General features: G+C 47.0%; 2 protein-coding genes and 1 non-coding gene across 3 annotated transcripts; 1 reads left to right on the top strand and 2 right to left on the bottom strand.

Moving 5' to 3' along the window:
- The first annotated feature begins 265 nt into the window (after positions 1-265).
- Positions 266-5,627, top strand: LOC6620972 (BRCA2-interacting transcriptional repressor EMSY). Its single transcript, XM_032713948.1, has 5 exons — positions 266-615; positions 740-914; positions 987-1,257; positions 1,920-4,212; positions 4,329-5,627. Exons 1-5 carry the CDS (start codon positions 555-557, stop codon positions 4,589-4,591), a joined length of 3,063 nt encoding a protein of 1,020 aa, XP_032569839.1. The 5' UTR covers positions 266-554; the 3' UTR covers positions 4,592-5,627.
- Positions 5,628-5,665: 38 nt separating this feature from the next.
- On the bottom strand, positions 5,666-6,944 carry LOC6617428 (derlin-1). The gene is made up of 4 exons (XM_032713951.1): positions 6,588-6,944; positions 6,262-6,516; positions 6,089-6,199; positions 5,666-6,025 (listed from the first exon to the last, which is right to left on the bottom strand). The coding sequence occupies exons 1-4, from the start codon at positions 6,830-6,832 to the stop codon at positions 5,899-5,901; spliced, it is 738 nt and encodes a 245-aa protein (XP_032569842.1). The 5' UTR covers positions 6,833-6,944; the 3' UTR covers positions 5,666-5,898.
- Positions 6,945-15,391: 8,447 nt separating this feature from the next.
- Trnar-ucu lies at positions 15,392-15,464 on the bottom strand. The gene has a single exon. It is a non-coding gene; the product is annotated as a tRNA-Arg (tRNA).
- Positions 15,465-18,188: the final 2,724 nt, after the last annotated feature.

Here is an 18,188-nt window from a genome sequence, read left to right as displayed (position 1 = left end):
TATCGATTAACCATCGAACGGTCCTTTGTGCACTTCCACTGGAAATATTCCAGTGCTAGGCGGGAATTTTAAAGTGTGTATATTTACATTTTATAAAATATGAAAATGTATCTAGAGCTAATCATTGAAAATATATGGAAATTGAAAATATATAAAAACTGTAGGTGTTCGAAATAGCTCACCTCTCCACATAGCTGCGTTCATAAAACTACTCTTCCTTTTGCTTGACTTAGCAACTACTTAGTTAGCACTTTAATTATTTATATGTTTAGTTTCAGTTTTGATTAAATTTGTTCTTTTCCATCCGATCTATCGCTGCCTTGTCATAGTGCGATAGTTTGATACCTTTATTTCCTCCTGGCCGCAGTGTGACCGCAGCGGCCTATCGCCCATCGATAGTTCGATATTCTTATTGCTTTATTTTATTAGGAATAGCAAACCATTTATCCGTATTTTTTGAATTAGCGACCTAATCCTGCGTTGGCCAAAGCTCAAGCAACCGGAAAAGCACGGGATCGCCGACGGCCAAGGACGTAAATCACGGGAAAGTCGGGATGTGGCCGCAAACGCTGGAAATGTCGCGGGACGAGTGCCGAGGCATGCTGCGTCGACTGGGTGAGAGCTGAGTGGTCAACGAAATTCAGTCCCATCCTCGGGAGTTCTTGAGGATCGGCCGACGAGTGGAGCGCAGGCGACTAAAGCACTTTCTTCCTGTTGTCTCTGTTTTTGTGCCCACCAGAACTCGAGTCCTATTCGCATGTAGTGAGCGTTTTTCGCGCCCAAGGAGCCCTCAGTGAACCGAAGGCGAAACTGCTGGAGGAGCTGCGCCAGCAGTTCCACATTAACCAGGAACGCCACAGGGCGGAAGTGCGGAGGGCGGCCAACGACGAGCAGCTCTGCACCATAGCGGAAAAGTGAGATTCCCAGTGAGATACTCCAGTGCATACTACATACTAATCCCCTGTGTATCTGTACTGCCCTTGTAGTGTTTGTGGGCCCAACACCTGGCAGGAGTGGTCGCGCGAGGGACGACGCCTCTATCCTCTTCTTCCCAGGATTAGTCCACAAACTGCGCTGAGCATCGTAGCCAATGACCTGGCGGCCAAAGCCTGCGAGGAAAACGCCAAATTGGCTGCTCCGGCCGAAACAGCGGTCTATTTTGGAGAAGCCCTCGTGGAGCAGGCCTCGCTGATGAGCCTGAAATATTCGCGTGGTGCCAGGACCCAGGACACCGCCATGGTGATCATGTCGGAGCCGGTGAGTTACATAATCCCAGCCGTGTAGTTTCCACTCGCTTGGGGATAGCGAATGTGCAGACTGTACCTGCCATGAAAACAAGTGGGTGGCTGCTTTTGGGCGCTGCTAAAAAGCAGCCCAGGGCCAATCACCCATTGAATATAAATGTAAATGATTGGAATCCTCAGAAGAATATAAAAAGAAAATCATGATTCCAAATGAAAATAAAAAACTGCCACTAAAAACAATCCAATTGGATTGTGGAGTTCCAATCAGAATGTCAAAAAGGCGGGAAAATTAAAACTGTTCGATTTCCTCCGCTTTGCATACCATTTTACACTTTCGTTGTCACCTTTTTAGTTTCCCAATCGTTTTTTGCTTATTTGTTGATATATCTCTGGTAATCATCAGCTATTTAACTTAAACCGCCAGTAACAGAAAACTGTAAGTATCTGTTAACTGGACTTAACATTCTGTTGGCGTCCAGCTGTTATCGATAGAGGGTGAACTTTCCGTGCCGTTCAAATTGGATTTTGAATTGTATTATATAACGAGCACAAATAAATATGTAAATATTTATATTTATAAGGATATTTGTTTTATAAAGTGTCTGCTTTCAGGAATAGTCCCACAAGTTGTCATGAAAAAATCCAAAAATTTAAATCAATTCTTCCTTCCTTCAGTTCAAAGTTCCCGATCTGCCCAACGAGGTGAAGAAAATGACGCAGAAGCGCAAGGAGAACGATAGTGGAATGGACGGCAAGCCGAACAAGAAGCGGCACATGCAGCAACCACATCCGCAGCAGCCGCATCTGCCGGCTTCGCAGCAGCAGCAGTCACAGCAGCTGAATCCACTCTCGAATCCCGGCATGGAAGAGGCAGATCCCGTGCCGCCAGAGAAGCGGCTGACTGCTCGGACGCTACAGCAGCGCTACTTCTACCAGCAGCAGATGAAGCACAAGCAGCGACTGACCAGCAAACGGAATCTTGCCAACAGACTGGGTTCACCATCCGCGCAGTCGGGCAGTCCCTTGGGCGGCAGAAACATGCCCAGCTCCGGTATAGACACTTCGACAGCTAAGCGAAGTGCCGCACCTGCCAAGAGCGGCAGACGAGCGCAGAAGCAACTGCAACAGCAGCAGCAACAGAAGTTGCAGCAACACCAGCAACAGAAAGTATTAATGCAGTCGCAGGAGACGGTGCCCAATCACATGGTGGTGCAACCGCACGTGGAGTACGTGCTGGATGAGGCGCTTAAGACGTTGGCGGCATCCAATCCTCCCGCGCCCGCGTCCACAGCCGCTCCTCCATACACCATCCTAAACGAGCCCAGGCCACTGGTCACGCTGAAGCCTCTGAAGACCATCAAACCTGTGATCTATGGGCCGCAAAGTGGTATGCCCTCCGCCGAAATTGGATCCCCCACAACGCCAGGCTCTCGCGGATTCGCCAACTCTCCCATAGTGTTTAAGGAGAAGCTGCAGGCGTCACCCGTGCAGGTGTCCACACCGGGTCAAGGCTCGCCCACCAAGAAGTTTGTGGCGGAGGAACGACATGCGGATGCGATGTCCTCTGCGGTCACTACGCCCACTCCCATTTCCACCGCGAATCTTCCATTGGCGCCGCAGATAATCAGTGTTCAGAAGATCCCAGCTCCGTCGATGGGCGGAAAGCTGAGAGCAGCCGTGGCCTCGCCCACCAGTTCCGCAAACTCCACGCTCCTGCCACCGGGCGCCAAGACAACGCCCAAGAAGTTCAACATCCTTGAGGGCGATGCCAAGCCCAAGACCTTGCCCAGTTCGGCGGTTCGCCTGCTTCCGTACACGGAACCCATAGGCGGTCCCTTGTCGCCGCTCAAGGACTCCAGGGTCACTCCCTTAAGCAGCGCCTCCACCGTCAACATCATCAAGAATATACCAGCTAGTAGTTTAAACAACACATTGATCACTCCGCTGCCCTCAGCCGGCACCACCATGCCGGCGAATCTCTTCAGAGCGAAGGTAACGCCGCCAATCAAAGGAGCCAGCGGTGCTGCGGGCGGCGCAGCCGTTATTGGTGCCGCCGGAGCAACTGGAATCGGTGGAACAGGGGCTGGGCCTCAGATACTAGGGAATATCAAGCTAACCAGCAGCTCGGGCGGAGCAGCCACTATTAAACAGGTGCCCAGCAGTGCGCTGCGGAACATAAAGATTTGCTCGCCCAACGGGAAGCTATTCCTGCAGCCGGGTAAGCTGCCAGCCGGAAGCATTATTCACAAGTTCAATAACGCAAGCAGCACTGCGGTGTCTGCGGCGGGAGGAGTTGTGACGACCACCACCACCACTGTGTCGCCCACAAAGCAGCCGGCGAGGGAGCAGAGGATCAGCATACAAAAGATACTCCAGCCGGCGACAGGAAGCGCCAGTAGCGGAAGCAGCAGTCCCACCACCACCACGACGACCATATCCGGCTTGACGTCCAGTGCCAAGCAGCCAGTTTTGGGCAGCAAGCCGACCACGCTGACCTTCGCCACTGCGGGCGGTGGTAAGAACAATCTGGTCTTCCTGCCAGCGAGTGCGGCGAGTGGCATGCGGGCACTCACCCTGGCCACGAAGCCCAAGTCCAATGTGCTGGTCATCGGGGCGAGCACCACGCCAGCCAGTGCCGGGTCATCTCCCAATCCCTCAGGCGGCACCAAGCCCAAAGCGAACCAACTCATCACGGAGGACACGCCCATCGATATTATAAACATGCCCATCATTGTGGCAGACAACGGCACCGCTGCGGAGCTGAATCAGGCGTCGGTGAAGAACTCGCCACTGGTTGTGTTCAATGCCACCGACTGGGAGATGGAGCTGGATCAGGCAGCCACCAAGTCTGCCAGCACGACCTCGAAACAAGCTCTGGACGATGTGATCATCGAGGAGGACGAGGACACCGAGGAGGAGGCAGGGGAGCGCAGTGAGCAGCCATCTACCATGGACCTGAACAATAGCAGTGAGTCTCTGTAGCTAATGTGCATGGATGGAGTTCAACTGGCTCCTTGAACTGCAGCATATTGTGTAAAGAACCAAAGCGACTTCTGTAATCCAAACTCTTGCCCTACTTTCCAGTAATTGAGCTGCACCCGGAGGATGACAGTGCCATCGAGTACGTCGATATGGACCTGGAGCAGCCTATCGAGATTGAGAGCACCAGCAACATATCGCCAGAGACGGCCACCACCACGCTGAAGGCAGCCATCGTCTCGACATCCCCCCAGCAGCAGCAGCAGAAGAAGCATCCGCCCCTGGAGCATCCACTGGGCGCAGGAGCGGGTGCAGGAACAGGAAGCAGCACGGGAGCAGCTGTCCAATCAGCAATTAAGTTACCCTAAACGCTCCCCATTTCGAGATATTCGAGTGAGAGAACGCACACACACGCAGCAGACCCCGTTTGAATTAGATTTAGTTGGTAGTTTAGCTTGATTGTCGAAGGTTTTCCCACTAATTTCTAATTATCCCAACCCGCAGCGTTGGAGCTAAGTGCAAGATTATCGTAAGCAGCTCTACATGCCTGTTGGTTTAATCGCTCGCAATAGTTAAGTTGCCAAATCACACAACCACCGCTGTTCTAAACATAGTTTCGTTTAGTGAAAAGTATACCCTGGAATTCGTGTTAGTTTTAGTTTAGTTACGCGCCCATTTCATCCGCCTGCAATCTTGGGAGCCCGGAGTCGATCACCTCCCTCCTGTAAATAGGTCAGCTGCCTCTGCGGACTACCTTAATTTGTATAGCTTGTAAATAGAATCCACACTTTGTCCCAAACCCCCTTTCCCCTCCACCACACCCTTTGCCTAGAATAATTTCATACTAATTTAGTTGCCTAGACTAGCGCAGAATTAAGCAAAACAAACAAAAGAATACGAGCAGCACGCAGAGAGCGAGAAAATTGTTTAAATGTTCAACTTGAAAGATTCTTAATTGTATGAGATTATAGACCCTAGTTGACCCAATCCGAACCCGAACATGTAAATATCTGATGAATTTCGAAATGCAAGCCCCTGCTATCGCACCCACATATAAATATACACTTGTATAGAGACCTAGAGTTCGGCTAAGGACCACACATGTTTAATCTGGAAAGGAAGGAGACCCATGCCACACACGCACTCACAGATGATTAACCATAAACGATTTATAGATGTTAAGTATTTTATGCGTCGGTTTTGTAAATCCAAATCTTTAGAGGAACGTTGTAACTTTCGACCAAGGTCCAAAAACAAAACACGGAAAAGGAAGAAGCATCTAAACAGGGAATCCCCCTCAACGAGAAGTGAAAAGTGTAATACAAAATATTGTTGAACGATGCGTGTCGCTGTAAAATTTTTAGAATAGAACTTTTAAACGAAATAAATTTAAATGTAACAAAATGGACTGGTTTTGCTTTGGCCAAAAGGGAAACGTCGCATTCTGTTTTGTCTTCTTTAATGGTTGTATATGTACAAACATATTTTGATATAATTTCATCAATGCACAATGCAATCCTGCCACTTAACATGTTAACTTATTGCTGTCGCCAGAGAATCGAAAAATAGTTGGAAAAGTACGAGCTTTGTAAAGAGCTTGGTTAGAAAATAGAGGAAACCAAACCGTAAAAAGGGGAATTAGTCTAGTCTAGAGTTTCGAGGATCAGCTTGGAGTTCAGTTGCTACCCAAGGTCATACCCCGGCCCCAGGGACTTTCGGGCGCCTGCCTGGGTGGTGCTCTGCTCTCCGGTGGGAGTCCGAAGCCGCCGAATCCGCCGGAAACATCCGGCACCAGGCGCTTCCTAGAAAAAGAAGTGCGGGTTATATCCACTAGCACTACAAGTTAGTTATCCTCGTATGCTTACAAGAACTGAGGCGTTTCCAGCAGGGGTGTGCCGCCCAGGTCCTGCGAGTATTGGAACTTGAAGAAGTAGTACACATGTCCCACGAATATGCCTACTAGCGAGGCGAGCGAGCTGCAGGGGATTAAAATACGATAACAATTGGCAGATAAGGCGGATAATCTGACGCGACTTACAAGTGGAAAATGAACTCGAAGGCGGCCAGCACCCAGGGAAGGTACATGGCCTTGAACCTGGTGCCGAACCAGAAGCTCACGGTGACGTCCTTGTTCAGCTGGCACCAGATGTACGTGATGGCCAGCACCAGCATGTCCATGAGGAAGTACACGTTGAAGATCATGCCTCCGATGTTGGCCAGCACCGCCGACACGATCAGCAGGTACAGGTAATCAGCCGGACTCCGGCTGTACTGATCCTTCTCCAGTTTGGAGCTGCAAGGCATGAGGAATCGGAATCGTAACGAACCAGTTGCTGTGCTGCGCCAGGCTGGCCGACTACTCACCTGTACTGCACGATGAAGAAGCAGTTGATGAGGAAGTGGAAGGCCGTGTTCGACGAGATGGGAAAGACGAACAGTGACGTCATGCAGCGCCATAGCTGCAGCTTGCCGAAAACGGCCGATCGGTCCAGATGCAGCCAATGAAGGGGTATCACATCGAAGCGGCAGAGCATGCTCAGCACCACGGTGGCCGTCAGCCAGTAGCGGGTGAAGCGGGGCAGCGAGCGGTACCACACGCCAGCGTCCATTGTGTGTGCTTATCGAGTTTGGGTCCTTTTTAATTCATTAATTCGCTGCTTTTGTGCTGAGTGATTTTCTCTATTTTTGTTGCTTTACGTGTCTTTTTGGAGATGGAACATTGCTCTTGCTCGCGGCGAATGGCCAAGGGTCGTGCCTATCGACTGAGGTGTCCGTTAGCCGCCATGAACGCGCTTCCCAGTGAATGTCTCTTGCATTTGAATTTTTTTCACCCTTTGAAATGAATTCTAAATTTTTAGGAGAGGAATATTATTGTCTCGAAATCTTAAACATTACTGGTTATTATGAAGTTGCTTGTTATTATCCATGAGTTTGATATTACTAGTTAGAAAATGGTAATATTCTAGAATATGATGGAATCAAATTAACATCGAAAAAATAATGTTTTAAAAGTCGATGCTACATGTTTTTAAAAAACTCAAGGCATTTTTCTTAGAATCAAAGTCAATTACGGCAACACAATGATCGTTTAATATCTTGCGAACCTTTATGATCTATTGTATTTATAGGCAACCCTGCAATATTTGAAGCTACATCCATTTTGGACTGCAATTCATTAAAATGTAACATCTTTTTTGCTTTGTTGTCAATAAATGCAGCCTCATTGATGGATTTAAGTTATTTTCATTATTATTTCGGTGTGCCCCTTCCGCTCTCCTTCACCTTTGATGCCGCAATTTGTGATTTTGTGAGGTAACATTTTCGAGGACTGACAAAGCGATGGGCAACAACAAAGCGGACAGAAACGCACACACATGCAGGACACTTAATTCATAACAGGCGAGAGCACACAAATAAATAGCGGAAATTTCGTTACGTGTTTTTTGGCAACTTTTTGTGGTATCTTTGTGGCAATGCCTTTGTTAGCCAACGAAAAATGCGGGAATTTTTGACAGGTAAGAAGCGTGTGCCACGGCACTCACTCTCTCACACGCACACACGAACGCACACAATTGCCATGCAGTGGTGCGAAATTAATCAACTTGGAAATCGTGCGCTTTTCCAATATCCTGCATTTTCGAGTGGACTCCGCTGTGCTGATTAATTTTGGAAAATATTCCCCACTGTCACAAAGTAGATTATTGAGTCTCAAAATTTCCAGACTAGTTTTTTTTTCCTGGTGCACTTTTGGTAACGAAAGTAAAAGCCGGTTTTCGAGCGATAAGTAAAGTTCACATTTTTGGAGTGCCGATGCATTCGAATGGTCGTTCTGTGGGAGTGAGTGAGCTGGCAATAGTTGGTGTGGGTGCCTGTTGAATTTCCAGCGTGAGCGACAGAGATGCAGCGACAGCGAGAGAGCAACAGTAACAAAATGTCGAGGCTAATCAACTGTGCGTGTGTGTGTGCCGGGGACACACCCACCGATTGGCCATGCAAAAAGATGGATGCTAGAGCAGTCCGACGCATGCGCTGCCATTTTGTGCGCCGACTGCGCTGCTTCCTGTCATTTGATACGCCCACTAACGGTGCTTCGTGCTCATCATTAAGTTGCACCCACACATATCGGCGCCCGAACACATACTGCACACATAGATGGACTCCGTCATTTTGTTGTTGCCGCCAACGAAGGTACAGTCAAAGAAATAGTTTAATTACAAATTAGTTATTAAGAATCATAACTAGACAATAACAGATGAAAGTCCTTTTTGTATAATATCTCAGAGCCGCACTACACTGGCCACAATTTAAGGCTGGCTTATCGTTGACTTAGTAGGATTAGAACAAATATGAAATGAGTACTCCCCTTTATTTCTTTCAGTGTGCTCGCTCATTTCGTTGCGTGCTATGTAGAGAAGGTAAAGGCTCCTCCGCTGCTGCTTCACAGCGTCTTTTATTTAATATTTTATACGCAAACATTTTATTATTATCCAACTTGGGCTCTCGTCTTTTTTTCTGCCTTGAATTTTGGCTTTTGTCCATTTCAATTGCTGTAATGAATGCCATATCTCCTCCCTTCGTCCTTCGTCGCCAGCATCCATCCGCTTTCATTGTTGCAGACACTCGAGGTGTGGAAAATGCAAAAAGTTGATTTCTTGAGCGCTGTGCGAAAAAGTTCTATGTCGTTATTAAATGTTCTGTCTGAGTAATTCCGTCTTCTTCACACTACGAAATTCTGAATATTTCTCCTGTCTTTTATAACTATAGCACACTATCAGAAGTCCATCGAATTCATACTATTTACATCGAAATCAATGACAGTCCTACAAAATGAACAAAAGCAGTTCGCTCAGAGAATCAGGACCTTTTCAGTTCAGTTCACAACGAGAGGGAATACGAGATCGCCTGCCAATTGCGAATTCTCATAGACTTTTCCGTGCGCCTGGGAATTTTGTGCGGGCTTTTGACATTTGCCTTGCATCTAATTACTGTAATTATTTGATTAAAAAATCTCCCAGGGTGCCCAATGGCTTCACCTTTTCCCTTGCACCCTGCCCTCCTCCCTTCCTCCTCCCCTGGACCGCTCTCTCCTCTCTCTCACCATCTCCATTTCACCGAAACAATGGCCTCACATGTGTGTATTTGTGCTCGGTTGTCATGGACTCCGTAGAAAATTCAGATGCGGAGCATTATTCACATGCCCGCGCTGGAAACTGCACAAAAATGCGATTCCACAGGGCATTTCGTATTGATTCTCGCTTGTTTTTTGCTTTTGCCCTCCGATTTCGATAAAGGCTCAGCGGGAGAGGGAGGGGGGAGACGTAGAGAGCGTAAGAGGGGGCACCCGAAAATACAAAAAGGAACCCAACGAAAACTACAACTTTTAAGAAAATACAGTATATAATACGAAAGAAAGATGTCCGCTTCGAAATTTTACCATACATGGTTCTCATACCTTATTTATCTTTAAACGGAAGATACATTCCTATATAGCATTAGATTTTCCCGCTTTAAAACATAAAAAGAAGACATTAAAAAATGTTTATATTGGTGGTTTTAAAGACTTAGATCTTTCGTCAGTAGTCCTTAATGATGGAAAAGCCAGTCTGGGACATACAAGACTAGATCTAAATATTGCACTAAAAGCTACCATCTCTTTCATCGCCCAGAAATCAAGGACATTCGTCCATGTAGGCGACCACTGTACTCACCTGTGTAAATGAGAGCGCAAAAAGAGGCAAATCACAAGAGGAGCAGCCCGCGACGATGCCAAATTGCAGTGCAAATATGTACACACGAGTGATGGGAGCGGGGAGGCGAGGAGTTCTACGAATAGCAGATGGAGTGAGGTTATGTAGCGCTTAGTAAAAGGACAGTCAGCAGCTGCAGAGCAAGGATGAACGGAGAGCGGAGGCAGAGAGAGGCAGATGATGAGCATGATGGCGTTAATAGCACACACACTCACTCACACCAGCACCCCATTTCTGTCTAGCTCGCTCTTGCACCCCACCCCACTCAGTGCCCACCCCCAAAATGGGTGCGAGCGAGACGCACTACGTGATAATGACGTTTGCGGCTCTCTGTTCTCCAGCTGTCAGTTGGGCGAGAGCGAGAGAGCGCGTCGGACGCTTGTTGTTGCTGCCCCTTTTGACTTTTCCCGTCGGCAATGCCATTTCCCTTCGCGTGTGGGAGTGAAAAAGAGATAGAGATAGGAGAACGCGCTCTCTTATTGATCAAATTTACCGTTGCTTTCGCCGTCGCCATATTTCATATATATGTCGCCCAAAGGACATCGCAACTTGGCTGTTGCGTTTTTGCCTTTCGCCTTAATTTACTTTGGCGCATAAATCAAATATTTACATTCCGAAATTGACGTCTTGAAAGCGCGGTCGCAAACTCACCGTTCCTTTGGCGGGTGTGTGTCTATGTGTGTGTGTGCATGATTTAATGTCTAAGACAAACAGTTATTTCACCTCGAGCCGATTGGTAGAACACAAAAAGTTCCAAAAATAATAAACACGCTTTGAAGTGAACACCCGAAAGGAAACACAGGAACCTTAGGAAATTCAATTCAATTTCCCCAAAGAAATTTCATCTCAATATTAACTTAAGCTCAAGACATCAAAAAAGGATATTAATTGCTGTGCGTAAACACTCGGAGCCTGGATCCTGGCAAATAAAGCGTGCGGAAAAGCCTTGGCCAATTTTCCCCCACCCATTGGTAAGTTTTCCTCTGTTTGACTTCCATCTATGCATTTTAATGGCTGTTTGCGCAAGGTTGAGATAAATTAGCAATTTCGGTTGCTTTCTAATTGGTTACTTATTCGGCACTGATTGATTGGATGTCATTTGAAGAAATATACATCTTGAAGGTTGTGCAAATCCTGCCCAGAAACTTTTATAAACAATTTACGATATCAATATTTACAATATATGTAACAGACCATTTTAAAGCCATATTTATTTTATCCCCGTTTATGAATCTCATCTAACCCTAATAAGAATTCATATCACAAAAATAATGGTCTTTATAATGTTCAACCCATTATAATGATATTATTTTCTAATATCTTAAGTTTCCGACTTATTTATTTAAGTCAAATGAATATTTCTTGTATTGCTCCAAGCAACTACAGCTCATCAAGAAATCCCCAAGCCCTCGCAAGAAGACGTTCACCCCTGGGGAGCCGAAGTGGCGACCAGAAGAACTAAAATATTTAAGCCGGCGCCTGGTAAATGCCAACTAGCCGCTAAGCCGGCCACTCGACTGGTTTTCCACTTGCCACTTTTCACTTGGCCCACTGGCTAGCTGGGGCAAAGGGGATAAAGCGCGGAAAACGGGGCCACTCGAGGCGGCGAGTGAGTTGCCCCGGGCGGTGGCAAAGGATCAGACTCAGACGTGTGCGAGTGTGAAATGAAACGGAAAGTGTCCTTACAAGCTGCCAACTGAGCGCGACAATCTGTCAAACGTTCAACTGTTCAAATGTTCAAATGCTCAGTGGTCGTCTGTCGGCCGTCGTCTATCAATTGTTAATGTCACAGACGCCCAGCGTGAAGGAAGAACGTGCTCCTTGTTGAGGGTAGAGGTCCTACACGTTGGAAAACATAAATCATTAAGATTAAAGCAAGACATTTTTAAGTTACCTAGTTGAGCTTAAGTGCAAAGAAGAATTCTTACTTAAACTAGACTTACATTACCGCATTGGAAATTTAATTTATACCTATATCTATGCCTTTTAATGGTATCATTAGAACATTATAAGTGAGAGGTTTTTCTCCCAGTGCAAAAGCTTGACTTAACTCGATGTTTTGGCCTGTTTAACTTTCGCTTGGCTGAAGCGGGCTTTCTTTATTTTTAATTGGGATTTTTGCCGCTGGGTTGGGCCAACGCCTTGGCAGGAATCGCAGGACTTGCTGGTTTCTCAGGACTCCCGCCCTCGCCGACAATTCGCAGCTCAGTGGACAAGGAGCCACGTGGTTGCTCCTCGCCTTTCCCCCGTGAAATGCGCTTTTGAATAAAAGCACACAATGTGCAGTCCTTTGAAATAAGGGAAGCGTTCAGCGATTTCTACTTTCCATTTTGTGGCTTCACTCGCTTTTTATTTGGTTTGGTTTTTTGATTTCCTGACACGGGTACGCCGGCAATCGTTGTGACATTTTAATTGTTTATTTGCTAAGAGTCCGTGCCCTCGTCCGCTCCGCATCCTGTATCCTGAATCCTGAATCCAGCATCCAGCTTTTCAATCCTGCATCCCACTCAAGTGCTCGAGTTCGGCGCGCAAATATATATTTGTTCCATTCGAAGATTTGCGGGTGAGAGAGGTTTTCTTTTGTTACCCTTGAAGGAATCGAATTCGCGGCCTGTCCTGCGGTGGCTGGCGTGCATTGGTTAATGTAAATATTTGGCTTTTGTTGTCACTTCAAGAGCACTCCGCTGCTGTTTATTATTAGTTCCCCCTTTTTTTTCATGCGGTCATTTTTTGCAACTCGCCTGGGAATCGAGTAACTTCACTACTATTAAAAGAAGTATGTAAAGTATAAAGTAGCTTTTATGGGAATGAAATGCAAGAGCACTCTAGCACTCGTTATATAATCCATGTGCTAACATTATTGTTTCAGACTTCATTTTAAACAGTCGCAATGACCGAGCAACTTATTAACTGCATTTGAAATCTCTTTATCCGCGTATCTCAAAATGTACACTTTTCCACGAGAATAAGCCCACTTATCAATCAAATACTCGTCGTTTTATTGCCCCGCAACCCGTCGAATTAAGCCAGCTTATTAGATGTATCTTTTACATGTCGCTGACTTCGTGCGATATCAATATTTAATAAAAACTGGCCCACACCCCCGGGCTACACTTGAACGGCAGCCGAATAAAAAGCCGAGCGACGAACGGTTAAAAAATCAACATAATCAACTTGGGAGTGCAACAGTGGCAGAGCTGGAAGAAGAGCTGGAAGAACCACCACCAGGCGCAACTGGATGTGAGTTCGTGGCTCTGGGCACCCTCATATCGCCGCCTGGTTGAACTCAATCAAACATTTCGGGCACTGCCTAATAAGCCAGTGGCTTGCATATGGCAGTTTATTAGATACAAATTGTTGGAATTGCGACTGGGAAATCGGCCACCGCCCGTGGAAAATAGACGTCGCCCATTTTGCAGCTCGACTGCCCTGATAGCTGCTCTGTTTGTCGGTGCGATTCGATTTGGGTGCTTGGCAAGGGGTTGCTGCTTGCAGCATCGCCATGTGTAGCCATTTTTTGGGCCGTGATTCTGGAACAGGACTAACCCTTATAAGGGACTTGATTCAAGTGCGCAAAAAGCGAGTAGTGAATAAAAAAAGGAACTCGCAACATGAGAGTGCGGAGCGGGGTTCGTTCGCTTGAAAAACCAGCAATTAAGTGCTGCGTTTATGTAGTTTGCCCCGGAGTCCCGATCCACTCCCCTCCCCGCCACTGTAACTTTTTGTTTATTATGCCTAATTGCAGTTACTCCATCATCATCACCATTATCCCTGTGCGCTTTTGTCTGCGCTTCTTTTGCAGCTGCCTTCATTCGCCTCGCTCTTTGTCCTGCCGCTCGAACCTGTCCCACATGGCGCATGCTTGATATTTCGCACATCCGAGTACTGCAAGGCAAGTTCCTTCTTCGAGGCGTTTCCCCGAGCCACTTGCAGGCTTAGATATTTGCATTACTTGCCACTTTTTGCGGCACTGCTCTACAAATGATTTCAGCGCTCGTTAGGGGTTCCCTTTTTTTATTTGTGTTATTTATTTTCTCATTTGCTTCTGGCTTTCATGTGGCGAAAATTGTTAGTTTCGAGCTGAGCATTGGAAACTAGCTTGGCTCTGCACAGTGGGCGACATGACGTTCTGCTCGCAGGAATATCCTGGAGAAGGGTTACGAACGGGGTGGATCCGTAGGGGTCCTACATGTGAACATCGCCGTCCGAGCAGCGGGAGCACTTTTTGCGTAGCTGAGTGCCATTCAACTTGTTTCGCATTTGAATAGTTCGTCAAGTATTCAGTTTGCGAAGAACGGGAACAGATCCTTGGGATGTTAAGCAACATAATGGTGGAGAATATGAAAAACAGATCGCTTACTTCTAGCTATAGTAAAACCATGAGAATTCCCATTGAAGACAGACACTTTCGCGGCCGTGGAAATCATTTAAGTGGAGATTGCCAACATGCAAGTGCCCCGCCAACAACTGAGCCACTCAGACGGAGGTCGATGAAAAGTAAATTATAGTGCACAATGGCATTTGGGGGGCTGTGCCGCAGACAGTCGGCAAATTACCAGTCGCAAATGGGGAATTTATTTTTAAAACCCCACTTGGGGTCTAGGTTGGGGCCGCTGGAACCGCGATGGTTGCACATTTGAAGGCGCAACCCGACGAAACAAAATGGCGGAATCGAATGGATTGGATGGGATTGGGATGGGATGGGAATGGCTGTTGCCTTGGTGTGCGGATAATTTGCATGTGCGCTGATCATTTGACAAGCGACAACAAATTGCCGAGGCCAGGATTTATGCCGCTTCCATGCCCGTGTTCCGTGGATAAACCAACCCCGCCTTGAGCCATCCGTGGAGCATTGTGGCAGTGGTGGCTGCATCCTACTGTCAATATTTGCGCTGGTCATGTAAACACTTTAATGGCCTGCTTATCGGCTAGTTGGGTGCGCGATGTATCTCGCAGATACTTGACAGCTGTTGCAATTCGCGCTCGAACTGCGCGATTCATGAGTTTCCGCCTTATTTGTGTTTGGGCTTGCGGCATCCGCATCCGCATCTGAGATTTCTGCCCTCCTGCACCGCACCGAATGTATCTTTCAGATAGCTGTGTACCTTCGCTATTTGCGCCGGGCAAATAGTTTTGAAGAGGGCGCCAATTTGTTTGCCGCTTCTCAGTTTGTTTTTAATTGAAAATTACATTTTTCCAAAACAAACTCAAACCACAAAGAGCAATATTTGTTCTGCTTAATGAGGTTGAAAAGTGGGCGGCAATCCCTCGACGGATAACTAAGCCAAGCGAAGAAGCCGTACCGAAATATAGAATATTTTCTATCGGATGCTTTTGATGACTGCTGCTTGCAGGATTATTTTAATTGTTTAATATTTGTTGGCATTCCAGTTCAGTTCCTAAACAAAAAAAGGAGTACTTCAACCCTTGCGGGAATCGAACCCGCCACCTTTGGATTAGAAGTCCAACGCGCTATCCAATGCGCTAAAGGGTCCAACGAGAATCCGCTGCTTTCAGATGCACCCACAAAGGCCGCGAATCGCGAATAACACTCACAGTCATGAATGACGAATGGCCAAGATGGTGAAATTGTGAAACACAAGCAGAAACAGCGAATTCACTGGGGAACGATCTGCAGACGCAAAGAACTGTGTACATATTTCGCGTGCATTTCAGTTGCGATGTGAATTTCAATTATTTATAGAGCGCATCGCGCAGATACGAAAGTATCTTCGGCTTGGGCTGATGAATAAATTGTCGCCCAGGAATGCGCCGAGCTGTCTGTTTTGCTTTCTGTGCTAATCGATAGATCGTTCGATGGAGATTACGTTCTCGAGGAGTTACTTACCCACTCACCCCTTTCACCGAATTTCGCTGGGGGCATTCAAGTGCTCAATTCGGTCTCTTGGCCTGTTCGGAGTTCTTTTCTGCCTTCTTATCAGCCCGCTGCGATCTTCATGCGCTTTTAGCTAATAGGGGGTGGGAATGGGGCATGCCGAATAGGGGTAGCTGTCGTAGGGGTTTCGCTCTCGTGACTCTCGACAATTACTCAACTCACTTTAGCTGCTGTTGCTACTTTCGGTTTGTTAACGAATTAATCAAACTGAACCAGACCAGACACCCCTGGCCTAACCCACGACAGCCCTAAATGGAGTAATTTACCCATTTGCAGTCGTGGCGATTTTTTATCTCTGCCCTTTCGCTTTCGTCCATTGAAAGTGTCCCCCTCTTCTGGGGGAGTTTTCTCACTTGTTCGGCATTGTCGCTCCACGTGATTTATCTACACCTTCCGACGGCTCTATTTCGGTCTGGAAAATACGTGCATTCACAGTACGTCGTCCTGGGGGCAGATTATGCAAAGTATTTCTGGTCGCTGCTGCTGCACTCGAAACGGATATTAAATTTTATTGCTCATGTTGCCATGGATTTTCCCGCAGGAGTTGGGGTAACCTCCTTGCGAGGGGCAAGGGGTGGAGCACCTGGTCTCGTTGTTGTTGTTGCTGCTCAGTGAACTCTCAAGTGGCGGACCGACCGGTCAATTAGCCAGGTCTAATCGCAGTGCGGAATGTGTGTGCATTTTTTCAGTGGGCGGGGTGATGGGCAGCAGGGCATTTAAGAGGAATTCCAAATATTCCATAAATTTATTATTTATTTTCCTGATATTAGTATTAGATTTTTATATATATATGAAATTAATATGAAATTAATCATAAAATTATAAGGCACACCTGGTCATTTTGCATATCATTTGACAAGGCAACATGATCGCTTCCTCTAGATTGCACATCAATTATATATAAAATATATGCGTTTTACCGTTTGGCAATCAACACAAGAAGAGGCAGGACTTCTTGCTAGGCAAATTCCTAAGGATCAACATCCTGTCGCCTACTCGCATTACAAGCAAGCTGGCACGAGCCAATTTAGAATGCCAAATTCGTCAGCGTTTGGGAAAGAAAAGCGCACATAACCGGCAATTAATGAGCAGTTGTTCGAGCGGGGAGGCACTCGAAGGACAATGCCAGGACCTCGGAGACGACGACTGACAGGCGGAATAAAGGAAATCGGGCCCAGCGTAGGGAGCACAAAAAGCCGAGAGCATATGCATTTGATTTTCGAACCGAAAGCGACGATTTCGCTTTCGTTGCGGGGACTTTGGCATTGCGGAATATAATTAACCGGAAGCGCGGCACACGCGCCAGGACGAAAAACAGGACTCGAACAGGATGATCGGCACACCGACGCAGGATCCTCGTGAATCGCAGGATCGCGTGTCAACAACCGTAGAAAGAAAAAGCATTTCCGCTGCCACGGCCGCCGAAAGCGAAATCAAATGTCAGGCCAGTAGCGGAAAAAAAACGAACAACGCCCCGCAGGAGCAACCGGTTTCTCTGGCAGGATAATCAAGACTACAGATGATCATGCACTTGAAAAAATACTACTCTCTGTAAAATTTTGTATTTAATTTGATTGTATTTATGTTTTTGAGATTTATTTTATCAGTGAGCAAATAAGAACTCGTGTGTTACTAGTAGACCCTTTATATAAATAGATTCAAAGTTTACAATGTAGTGAATTGTTTGCAGTGTAGTAATGATGCTCAATTAGAGCGCTGGCAAACAAGTCGCCTGATTATCCTTTTCTGCCCACTTCAAGGAGCGAGAATCTCCGCCGGCAGCTGGCTTGCAGAGAAAGGAATCTCGATCTTGGTGGCTGAACAATTGTTCGACTGCGCACATTGCTTCCTGTCGTCCTGCGAGCCACCGGAAGGATCAGCGCCGTCTCCGAGGGTTGCTCCTAGCTTCTTGCTCCAGGATCCTGCTCGCTCCCCGCTCCCCGTTCGTGTGCCACATTCCTAGCTCTCCTCGCAGTTTTTGGAGGCGTGTTCGCTGGTGTGCGTCGCATATGTAGCAATTAATATGCCTCAATTCTGTCGCAGGACATGTGCAAATACTGCTCGCATGTCCTTGAGCGCGTGCCGCGCGTCCTTAGGAGACCTTTGGGCGTCTTCAAAAGGGGGCGTAGCGCCTGCTGCAACGTCATCCGATCCTTCGAGAGCATTGTGATTCGGCCCAGATTGAAGGAGGTGTGGTTGCGATGAACTGGAATTATTAGTAGGTGCAGCTGCCTCTCTATTTAACGAACTTCTTATGAGGGAAAGATGCATGGAGTTAGTTGGGTTCGAAGTAAACGGAGATGAACACTCCGAAAGCCTTTC

Source organism: Drosophila sechellia, chromosome 2L (genome assembly GCF_004382195.2).
Source record: "Drosophila sechellia strain sech25 chromosome 2L, ASM438219v1, whole genome shotgun sequence".
NCBI lineage: Eukaryota > Metazoa > Arthropoda > Insecta > Diptera > Drosophilidae > Drosophila > Drosophila sechellia.
Note: the sequence above shows the minus strand (reverse complement) of the source record. Positions and strands in the feature narration are given on the sequence as shown.